Source organism: Carettochelys insculpta, chromosome 21, assembly GCF_033958435.1.
Source record: "Carettochelys insculpta isolate YL-2023 chromosome 21, ASM3395843v1, whole genome shotgun sequence".
In the NCBI taxonomy this organism is placed as follows: Eukaryota; Metazoa; Chordata; order Testudines; family Carettochelyidae; genus Carettochelys; species Carettochelys insculpta.
Window position 1 is genome coordinate 16,991,419 of NC_134157.1, and position 12,323 is coordinate 17,003,741.

Below are 12,323 nucleotides of genomic sequence, written 5' to 3' on the forward strand. Positions count from 1 at the left end.
TACTCTTACCTCCAACAGCAGACAACTTCACAGCTCCCTAAAACAGGCTAAGGAGTGGAGCAAGATGACCCTTGATCTATTACAGGTGTTATGTGAAGCCACCAGTTGCCCTTGAAGAATCACTAGCTCCTAAATGCAGAGGCTGGCAGATAAGCATCTATTTCCCAGGTCCACTATGTGAGTGAAAGGGGGTTGGGGCAGGTCCTACATGAAAGAAGAAACGATTTACAAGCCCTTTGTGTGAGACAGACAGCTTTGTAACATTTCAACCTACACCCATTATTAAGTTTTTTAATCTTAATCCGTTTTAAAAAATTAGAAACTTAAAATGTTTTTGCTTTAAAGGGCACTTTGTAAGTATAACTAGAAGAGAAGTATTGGAGGGGTAGCCGTGTTAGTTGCTGTTACAGATCCAGACTAAGGGTCCTGTGGCACCTCACAGACTAACAGAAAAGTTTTGAGCATGAGCTTTCGTGAGCATAGACTCACTTCTTCAGATGCACAGATTCTTCAGATGAGTCTGTGCTCACGAAAGCTCATGCTCAAAACTTTTCTGTTAGTCTGTGAGGTGCCACAGGACCCTTCGTTACTGTTACAGATCCAGACTAACACGACTACCCCTCCGATACTTGACATCCAAACAAACTATCCCTAAGAGATCAAACAACAAGAGCTGCTCCGAAAGGCAGTTGGATCCATTTATAACACAAACAGGGAAAGGGAAGTCTCACTTTGTTGTTACATTTTGGGGAAACCACAATGTTTGGCTTTACTTGATTAACTGATGAGTCTCATTAATAGTGTAAAGAATCAGAGAGGTAGCCGAGTTAGTATGTATCGTCAAAAACAACAAGAAGTCCTGTGGCACCTTATAGACTAGCAGAATAGTTAACAGTGTAAGGACTTAAAAGAGTCTTATTCTTCCTTACAATGGTAATTTGCAGGCTCACAGCCTTGGGCTCCACCAAGGATTTCCACAGGTGGTCAGCTTTAACTCAGTGGCACTATTCATCTTCCTAACCAGGACAACCAGTGTGTAGAAATAAGAGTTTGAATCTTTGCACAACTGGGAGTAAGTTGTATTAAAGTTAGAGTCCTCAAAAACCAACGACTGCACTGTACACTTTCAATCAAAATTCTTCAGTGTGCATTTCCTTAAAAAGGCTACAAATTGCTAGGCAAGAAGTCACAGCGGCTGAAAACATTACTAGCAAACCCAGGCAGGAAACAAAAGCAAGGACAGTCCTAGGCCAGAGAGGATGGGTTCAATGCATACATTTAGGACTCTAGACGAGCTGTCAAGTTAAATTCATATTTGGAAAATATCCCCCTGGATACTTTTGCTGGCTGCCCACATCATTGCCTTGCCTTTGATGCCAGTAAAGCCTGAGGTTATTAGAAAAGGGAACATGTTTACTATCTATTCATTGACATGTATACAGGCTACTTGTTTATTTTCACAGTTAGCTCAGTTTGGACAGTGAAGACAGACTAGCCAGCTTCCTTTTTATTTTTAGCCAATTTCATTTTCTGGCTTCCACGCACTTCTAGAGCAAATACCACAAATGTTCAGATTGCAAAAACCTACAATGAATGCTAAAACAAACCAATTTTTTTCATTTAAAAAAAAAAAAAGAGAGAGAGAACTAGGAAACATTTCTGGTCACGATCATTTCTGTAAGAAAATTTGCAACTCTGAAAACCTCAAGAGCCAAGCTTGCAGGGCAGCCAGACCACTGCACATGTACACAATCCCAGTGGCTGGGGGTTGAAGGGAAGGAAACTGATTTTTATCCCTGCAGAACTGACTGCAGAATTTAACACAGAACTAGGTAAGAGTGTCCCATTACCAGCTGAGCTTTAAAAAAAGGCTCATACATGGTTGTGACACTCTATGGCCCAGTCCTACCAGGCAATCTGCTCACAAACCCCTGACCCTGTGAGGGGGTCCCTTCATTTTATTGTGGCTTCATGGGAATAAAGATTGCTTTGTCAGGTGGGGAGGAAGTTATGCTATCATGCCATGGTTATAATAAGAGTTTAACAGAGCTCTGTAGAATTCTGCTCATCCAAGGCATGTTGGCTATTATTATTTTAATTAGGTGACTACACCATTTTTTTTTTAAATCCTGGCAGAATTTGGGAAGATTTTGTCCCAGGGTTTAGTCGTTTTCCCAAGGCGGCATATAAAGCCCATCCCCAATTCCTTCAAAATACAGTACCACAACTAAAAGGGACCCTGCCACCTTAAAACACTACCAAAACCATTTCCATCCGACTTCTGCATACCTGTTGACCCCATACAACCCTCAAGATGACTCTAGCATGAAGAGACGCTGCTCCATTTACCAGTTGGTCTGACCAGCACTTTTTTCTACACCACCACTTGCACCGGTTCCCCAGGATGTTCACTTTCCACTCTGCTGGGGGCCTGCCACACAAGGGAAAGATGCTTAACACCCCCCCCCCCCAGAAAAGTGTGATAAGAGGGACATATGAACTCCAAGGCATATATAGGACCTGACCCTAAATTGGAATAGGCGATTATTGGGGGGGGGTTTAAACTGACTAGATGCAAGTGGAGGGAGATGAGGATGTCAATTACCCCCACACGGGGTATATTCGGGGCGCCTGATGCCATCGTTTACCTCAAATCCTCCCCCACCCCTTTACCTGTGACATCTGCGGCCTGAAATTGATGTCCTTGAGATCGATAGATCCGGGGGAGAGGTTGTGCAGCAGCTGGCAGAGCAGGACTCCATCTCGCAGGGCCTGGGCCAGATCAAACACCACGGCCGAGGGCCAGACCACCCTGTGGTTGGGGGGCAAAACTTTGCAGTCGATGAGCCAGCGGCCGCACTGCCGCCACTCCTCCATCGCCGGGAGGAAACCGGAGCCTTCGCCGGCCGGAGGCTGCCCGGGCTGAGTCGCTCGCGGCCAAAACTGCGGCCAGGGTCCCGCCTCCCTCCCTCCCTCCTCGCTCAGGGCTCCCACCAGCCGCCGCCGCGCTGGGCTAGTCAGGGAGCTCGCCCCGGCGAGGGGGCGCCCGGCGGCCGCGCCTCTCCATGGGTGCCTGCAGCCCGGGCAGGAAAGCGGGGCACTTCCCGGGCTCCTTTCGCGCCGGCGGCGGGGTGGGGGCAGCAGCTCCCGGGCTCCGCTCCCAGCTCGGCGGGTCCCTCCTCTGCACAGCTCGCGCGAGGCGCGCCGGCGCCGGCTACACCCCGGAAAGGCAGCCCACGTGCGCGGGGGGCCGGGGGCGCATGGCAGCCGGAGGCGGCCCCGCTCTCTCCCTCCACCTTCCCGGGGAGTTGGTGGCCTCGCCCCGCCGCTCAAGCCGCCTCCCGGGGCCGCGGCCGGCGAACAAAGAACCGGGGGCGGGGGGTCGCAGCGCGCAGCGCCCGGCTCGCTCCGCTGTGCGCCCCGGCGCCGGGCCAGGCGCGGAGCGATCAGCCCCTCCTGCGAGCGCGGGCTGCGCCTCCCCTCGCCACAGCCGGTCCCAGGGGGCAGCGCATTGTCCCGCCGCGGGCGCCCCGCGAGGGAGGGAGGGAGGGCTCCGGGGCTGGGGGGGGCCCGCGGGCGGCGCTCAAGAGCCGCCCCCTCCCTGGCAGAGGCAGACAAAGACGCAGCAGCAGCGCCGAGGTACAATGGGGTCCCCTGGCGGCCGGGATCGACTGCCCGGCGGCCGCTGGCGGAGAAGGAGGAGCCCGCCGCGCCAGCTGCTGCCGCCGCTCCCCTCGGCCAACTTCCTTCCCCCCCCCCCCCGCGGGAGGCTCCGTGCGCGGGGCAAGGGGCGGGCGCGCCTCTCCCGCCTGCCCCGGGGGGTGCACCGGGCTTGCAGGGCTCGCTCCCCAGGGGCAGCGCGGAGCGCGAGGGGGCCCCGAGCTGGCTCGGGTTGGGTCAGGCCTGGCCGCGAGGGGTATTTTGGGCGTTAAAAGTTTCCATAGAAGCATTTAAAGCGATGCCGCCAAGTTAACTCAACATCCCCCCTCCCCGCCCCCCGCAAGTCCATCTCCCCCCTTCACGCCACTTCCCTCCCACCCGGAGGGATTTCAGTGCCTCCTAACTTTCAGTACCTTGCAGCTTGTGGGCAGGTTATTCACTCGGCGAAGCCTATTGATTCCCATGGCAGGTTTAGTCCTGTATTTGTTTATATTGCCCTGCACTCACTCTGGGAGGACAGGCACAGGCTAGTCATTTTCACCCTGGTTTATAGTCAGTTTCACTTACTACCGCATTCATTTGTATGAGAGTAGGGGCCAGAGCAGTGGTTCTGGCGCACAGGTTCCCTCTAATTTTTTCCATCCATGGGCAGAATAATTTTTGTTATGGACACTAAGGCATGTGCGGATGTTCACCACCAGTAGACACGCTGCCATCTGTGACCCCTGAATCTCTCCTGGGCCCCCACTCAGCTTATAGGGAACACACACACCTGCCTGCTTGTGGCCCACCCAGCATCCGGCTGCAGTTCATTTAACATCCTCAGGCCATAGCTGTATTGTGAGTATCTGGCCCTCATAACAGAGAGAGAGCTGCATATTCAGCTGACAATGTTAAATAGGTTGAGAACCGGGGACTGTAAAAGTATCAACCAAGATCAGGGCATGTTTAGGCAAGAAGTTGCAGGTATTCTTGGGAAGAGAAAGAAGGCTAACGTGACTAAAGTGGTGATACCCCAATATACAGATGGAAAAGTGAAGCAAAGAGAGATCAACTTTTCAGAAGTTTTCAGTTGCAATATAGAGACTAAAATAAGTGGCCAGATTTTCAGAAGAGCTCTGTACTGCTAGGTGCTGACTGGTTTTGAGCTTCTGACCCTAAATGTCATAATAGGAGCTGTGGAAATTTGAACATAAGTGGCTGTCCTACAGCGAAACTGAAGTCTGTAATGGACTGTGAAGTCCTTCTAATCTTATCTTTGGGTTGTAAATATTGCTGGGAAATATTTTACCCAGACAAAATATTTTCATTGACTTTTGAACAGCAGTTCCTGGTGGCCCTTCTAAAAGCCTTTATCCAGCTGTGTATTATGAAACTGAACTCTTGGCCTTAAACTCCATAGTAGCATCCTCTAAAATTGATCCTTAATGTTCTGCCCTCTTGCCCATCCACAGTCAAGAAAAAAAATAAAACTTTTTATTCTGTTTGCTTGCCCTCCCGGAAAGCTTCTTCCTCACTGAATTGCCATCCAGTGGTTCTACAGGAAAAACTGTAGCTTTGGCATTGATAGTGAAGTGAATGGTAATTAGGCACGTGCATGGTAGAAATGCAGTGATGATCTCTTTCACATTTATCCAACTACAGACAGCAAAGAAGGAATGATTCTTCCAGCGTGATCCAACTGGGGAAGAAGAACAACAGCACTGCAGAATGTGGAACTATTTAATTTCCTGGGAGCAAATTTCTTATTGCCCAACACACTGGTTACCTAGCTGCTCGTGCTGTGTTATTGATCTGACTGTATATAATATCTGGTCTGTTCCAGCAGAATACAGGTGTACTAAAAACTGCAGGGGAGCAACACATAAATTAGTTTCATATTCAGAGCTACACCCTGCTACAGGGGTAGGCAAACATGCTGCCCAGACAACAGTATGAAATTTCTAATTCCCCAGGATCATGATTTCTCACAGCAGCTTTCAGGTTCCTTTTGTTCTTTGTCATGGTTTTCACTGACACACTGATAGATGTCTAATAGCACCAGCTGGGCAAGAATCTTGTTACACCAAGGATGCATTTGGCTCAGTGTGTCAGAGATTGCTTTATGAGATCAGTTGTGTAGTGGGAGGACTACAGCTCGGCTTTTAAAGCCTTTAGCTACACTGGGCTTTTCACTGCTTCATAAAAGTGTGCTTTGCTCCTGGACACTGAGGAACAATCACTGCATCTGCAAAGCAAGCCGTTGTACACATGGTGCAGCCCAGAGCTAGTTTCTCAGCTATCTCTGCAACAATAAAAATGGCTGCTAGCAGAGGTATTTTGATAACTACTAAACTCCTTTAAGGCAAACAAACAAAAACCCACATATTGGCCATAAACTTTGCCACTACTTTAGAATTATATGGATGTTTTTGAAATAGACAAAATATTTCAAGGAAAGCACCAGAGAAATGCACATGCTGTTTGCATGTACCTTAGCTGAGAAGCGGCCTTTATAAATTATACAGTAGTGGGTTCAACTCTGAGATAGATCTTTTTTCTTTCCTTTTTCCTATTGCCATTGTTGGGAGTGATAGCATTAAATTTGTCACTGAGCCAAGGGTCTGTAGAGGTTTCACGCACAGCTGCTCATCTGCTGCCCTCTACTGGAGAGAAAGTGTTGATATATATATAATGCAGCCCACAAATAACAAGCAGTTCTGTATCAGAGAGGTAGCTGTGTTAGTCTGTAGCTTCGAGAACAACAAAAAGTCTTGTGGCACCTTATAGACTAACAGATATTTTGGAGCATAAGCTTTCGTGGGCAAAGACCTGCTTCATCAGATGCATGAGTGTTCAAGCAGTTCTGCGGCACCACAGGGTGTATCTACACATCAAAATTATTTTGGAATAAAGGCCGCTATTTCTAAATAACTTTGCGAGCATCTACGCAGCAAAACCAAATAGCAGACAGCTTATTTTGAATTTTGTAAACATCATTCTATGAGGAATAGCACCTATTCTGATATTTGGAATAGCAGCTGTACAAACAGGGGCTATTTCCAAATAAGATATTCCAAAATAAAGCTGTTGTGTAGACATAGCAGTAGAGTGTTTCCAGGGGGCTCTAATGCCAAATAGGTTCTTAGTGTGTGAAGACATGCAATTTTGAAATACGTTTTGCTAATTTTGCGTCTTCCCAGTAATGTGGAAATTTAATTCCAGAATAACTTATTTTGGAATAATAATTCCAGAATAACTGGAGAACTCTGTAGTATAGAAATGCGCTTCGAGACTAACAAATTTATAGGTCATGAGCTCTCATTGGTAAAACCCACTTCATCAGATGGATTACATCCAGTCACCAGTCATTGCAGAGGTTCTTTAACAACTCTCCTTTGGCAGAGATGTACGCAGAGAAAAGCATTCCACCTTGCAACAATAGAAGAGTAGAAGTGGCTCTGCTGCAGCTTGACCAAATTATTTCAGGGAGTATTTTAAACCTGGGTCTTAGAACACAAAGCTAGAGACCGGAGCAAATCCAACCCACATCCACAGCTACAAAAACGATTGGCAGATATCTGCATCCACAGCCACAGATGTGGATACCGGCCAACACAAAGCAGATAGCCGCAAATTTGCAGAATTTGAGATACAAAATTTGTATCTGTATCTTCAAAAATGAGCCATGGAAAGCCACGTCCATGGATGCCCAAGGATATAAAGGAGATATCCATGGGTTTGAAGGGCTCTACACAAAGCTGTCCTTTAAGATTATCAGGCCTTTCAGACGATAACTATGAGAGCCTCCCATAGCTAAAAGACCCCACAAAGTCCACTGAAGACCATACTATGTTACTTAACTGCAAAACATTTAGATACAGTGGGAGTGCCTCTAAAGAACCCCTAAATGTGATAGACTAGAGGAGCTTGCAAAGTGGGGGGCAGACCATCTCAGGGGGCATGAAATTTTGTAAGGGGGTGCCGCATGATCAGCTGCTGGGTCTTAGGCTCATCCATCTCATTAAAAATGTTGAAATCTGTGACTGTTTTTATGTCTGTGTATTCACATTTATATACCCATTAATAAATGTTTACATTCTACAGGCTTATTTTCTTACACTTGCAGAAAGTTTGGGGTTCCCCCCCATAGGAACACAACTAAAATTTCAATCGGTTTGGATTACATTAGCCAGGTTGGGGGGCCCTGCTAATTGGAAGAAAAGTGGAGCCTGGTGTAAAAAGTTTGCTCACTCCTGGATTAGATGGAGGTGCTTGTGAACTGGTATATATCCATGTATTAGCACTGCCATCTTCTGGATGGAACTGGAAGTGCACTGATTTATCATAACCATTATACTGCTAAAGCTAATGGAGATTCATTTGGTTCCAGTGTTAGGGGCCATCTTAAGTGCTTTCGCTGAAGCATATGAGACTCTTGGTCTCACAATGAACATCAAAACGACCAAGTTGCTCCACTAACCTTCACCAACAGGACAATTTCACGCACCTTCTGTTGAAGTCGATGGAGAACTGCGGAGCACTTCCTATACTTTGGAAGTCATCTTTCCACTAAGGTCAACATTGATGCAGAAGTCCCGCACTGTCTGAGTTGTGCAAGCGCTGCTTTCGCCCATCTGAGACAAAGGGTTTTTGTGAACAGGAACATCTATCCCAAGACAAAGCTCCCTGTATACAGTGCAGCGGTTGTCCCAGTGCTACTGTATGCATGTGAAATCTGGACAACATACAAACATCATCTGAAGGCACTTCAACAATATTATCAACGCTGCCTCAGGAGAATCCTAAATATCTCATGGGAGGATAGGCACAGGAACGCTAGCGTCCTGGAAGAGATGAACATGAACAGCATTGAAGCCATTATCATCCATCAACAACCTCATTGGACTGGTCACTTGGTTCAGACGTCTGATCAGCACATTCCAAAACAGATTCCATTTTCTGAATTGGAGGCCAGCGGAAGCAGTATAAGGACATGGTGAAGACACACGTGAAAAAGTGCAGCATCAGTGTTGACACGTGGGAGAACCTTGCCCAAGACCCACCCCGCTGGAGAATGGACATCTGTGAGAGGGCGGCACAACTTGAGAGTTCAGGGCTGCTTCCCCACTCCGAGTCCAGAAAATGGGGGCCCATAAAAACATTAAAAATACCTTGCCTCTACAAGCACTGCTTGAAAAAGCTCCCCAGTGTCATAGATTTGATGACCCTGGATTGGTAGACTGCCACCACCCAAGTGAGAAAAAACCTTTTAACCCAGGAAGGCACATTTGGGATGTCTTCCTGTGGAGTAAATCCCAAACTATTAACCTTCCCTAAGGAGAGATCTTGGAAACAAAGAGCTGTAATCTGATAGATGACCCTTCAGTCTAAGGCATGAATATACACAGACCCTTCTCTAGGACACAGGAATCAAATCATTGCCTTAAAAAAATAATTTATTCACAAAATGAGAGATGGGCAAAATACCAAGAAAATAACTAAAGCATACTTAGTTTCTTGATGTAATAAAACAACTCAAAACATTCCGATTGCAGCACAGAGAATTACTTCCCTGGGATTCAGCTTAGAAGTTACAGAGTACAGGGGAAAGAAACAAATCATTAACCAACCTGAGAAGTCTCAGTTCTAGGATAAACATAACCTGAGCACATCTAACTGAACATTTCCTTGCTACTTACACATCTATGCACTGATTATGAGACAGCCAAGAGATTTATTGAATTCATTCAAGCACTTCTGGTCTTTCCTTGCTCCAGTCCCAGACCTACACAAAAACCCCTCACCACTGCAATTGTTCTCACTTCAAAAGAATTTCTCTTCCTCTCAATGGCTTACCTGGCGGCCCCCCACATAGAGAGGGCCCTCTAAGGGTTAACCCTTTCCCTGCATTAATTCATGGAACACACACAATCACCTGTGGTGCATTTTTGTGCCATCACACACTGGGACAGAAACCCACAATGCAATGGAGCAGCTAGAACAGAGAGATAGGTTCCCACCGTGCATTGCTGACCAAGTCAAAGCTGGCAGTGCTAATTGGGACACACTCTGTCGACTTTATGCGCCAGCGTGGACATGCACCTTCTACTTTGTAAAACTGAGTGCTCAAAAATCAACCTTACCAAATTTGACCTAATTTCCTAGGTCACACCCTGAGAATAGCTACTTTTAGCCTCTGGTCCCCATCCCATAGTCCAACCCCTGGAGGAGAAGCTACATAATTACTAGTTTTTTATCAATTCCAAGTCCCAGAGGAACCACTGTTCCTCTAGTCATTTCCAATACCATTACCTCTTTGTCATGATCCCTGTCATTTTGATACCTACCTTTCCTCCACAGCACTCAGCCTTCTGACCAGAGAGTAAATGAACTGAAGCTGGACTGCATGCTGTGGCCTTCAGGGCTTGAGTAGACTAGGCTGCATAGTGTTGTAATAGTATAGTGTAACAAACCAGGAGAACGGAGATGCTAAAAGTCATTTATAGGGAAAGAAAAAGAGATGCCCTGTAACAAATTGAAAGATGTAATCATTTCCTTTTGAGAGTGGGAGTCAGGCATTTGCTGGCAAGGGGGCTGCCTTTGTAATACCTATGGCTGTTCTAAAGCATTTATCTGGAAAGAACAGACAATGCAGGGATTCAAAGAGGGCTTTGCAGGCAGGATCAAGTAGCCTGAGAGAGCAGCTGGCTTTTGGAAGCCAGCAGTGTTCAATTCTTTTTGTTGCTCTTAATGGGGTAATGTAATCATTTCAGTTACCAAGCGTTGCTGTAGGCTTGATGATGACATCACCAGTAGACTTCTGGAGAAGCTTGAGAGACTCTGACAATGCCAAAAAATAAATAAATCTGGATCCACTGAGTCCGCACTCTGCTCTCACACTCCCACACACTAGAGTGTGAGTCAATCGGTTTTCTCTTCCATGCTGGTAGAAGGCACAGACCTGATTTCACAAGCAATGTCAGAATATTTCAATGGTAACATTTTTGTATGTTCACTCTGTTGCCTCCTTCTTAAGGTGGCACAGTGGCAGTTCGTGCCCGGTATGCAACGCTGGCCCAATAACACACCGAGAGTGGAAGAAGAATCTTTATTTGGCATGCCAAGTAAGGTGCAGGGGGATCTCTCCTCAAAGCCTGCACACCTTGCAACAAGCAGTGAGCAATACTTATACCTCTCTTCTCCTTTGTTCACCCCCTCCCAACAAACCAGGGGAGAGTTTCTCATAATTCCTTTATCCACTCCCCCAGCTCAAACTGAATTCTTACTGGTCTTATGCCATTCCGCTCTGGTAATTCCCTGTTGAGCAGGAGGTCAAGTACCAATAGATTATTAACAAAAAGTAAATTACAGGAAGGTAGAGTTATTCGGTCGTATAGAACATGAACAGGATCTCATTAACAAAACAATACTGAAAATTAAGGAGGATTCACTAACAATGCTAAATTCAATATTGAACCTTATGAGAACATCAATAAGCATTCATTTACAAAACGATGTCTCTATGAGATCAGAATATAATAACGTTTCCCGTGCCAACAACTCATTCCCTTTTTTTTTTGGATCAACACTTTCGGATTCAAGCGGGGAGAGTAGAGAAGTCATGTATTGGCTGAACCTCTATAATCTGACATTCTCAGAACCTAACCAGTGCTGGAGGGGAGAATTTGTTGGACAAGGGTAGGTCAATATTTTCTAGCAGGATTATCAACACTTCCACTTCTTACTGGGCTCTTAGGAGACATTTAGGAGCAAATTACAGCTAAATAACAGCACAGAACACTGAGAGCCAGGACTGGTGGCTGGAAGCAAATTTTATGGGACTATGGGAAACTTGGCCACACCCATGATAAGTGGTAGTCCAGCTAACTAAAATTATGTTGGATTATGGAGTTTGCTGGCTATGAGAGATCCAGAATAGAGAGATTCAACCTGTATTCTATTCGATGGAAATAATGTGTTATTTTTTAATAAGCATGTGAAAGCCACATGAGAAGGGGAAGGAGCTGGCAAAATCATTAGGTCCCCACAGTGTGAATACTAATATACTATTTGCATAAGAATTTAATGCATCACATATTTACAAAAATGATCAATGATATTCTAGCCCATCAGAGGTGAAAATTGTGAGAGCTGAAATGTAGCTTTATTAGCAGAAAGAAAAATAGGTAACCACCAGATAAAGTTTCTCCTATGTTTGCCAAAAAACATAACAGCTAAGAAAAACCTAAACGTTTCAAAATATGGAAACGAAAAAACGCAGAGAGGGTAGAAAACTATTTACACTGGCAGTTCGTACAGGTGGGTAAATAAGCGTTCATGTGTCAATTTCATACCGGCTTTTCCAAAATACACTTAACTCTGCTCTGGTATCCTTTAGGTTTTTCTTCATCCAGTCCCTAGACATCCCCTGACACCCACAGTGTGTATATTTATCCGGCTATAAACTCCCACAAGCCATTCTTCAAGCTACAGTCCGCCCGCTCATCGAGTATGTACCAGGTGTTAATTGTTCTCCCGAGCCCGAGGCACAGGGAAAGAACGCAACCGGCTGTCTTAGCTTAGCATAGTTTATCTCAGCGCAGCGCAGCGCAGCACGGCAAAAAATAAAGTAAAACAACATAAAATAAAACTTCAGACAAAAACTGGAAGTTTTTAAAGCC

At 46.0% G+C, this 12,323-nt stretch overlaps 1 protein-coding gene across 2 annotated transcripts in view; it reads right to left on the reverse strand.

Moving 5' to 3' along the window:
• Positions 1-3,529, reverse strand: part of VAV2 (vav guanine nucleotide exchange factor 2) — a 382,680-nt gene extending 379,151 nt beyond the window's left edge. For both annotated transcript variants that reach the window (XM_075015085.1, XM_075015084.1), the window contains exon 1: positions 2,674-3,529. In XM_075015085.1, the coding sequence (XP_074871186.1) occupies positions 2,674-2,877 (204 nt within the window). In that variant the 5' untranslated portion in view covers positions 2,878-3,529. The remainder of the gene's footprint in view (positions 1-2,673) is intronic.
• Between the last annotated feature and the right edge of the window lie 8,794 nt (positions 3,530-12,323).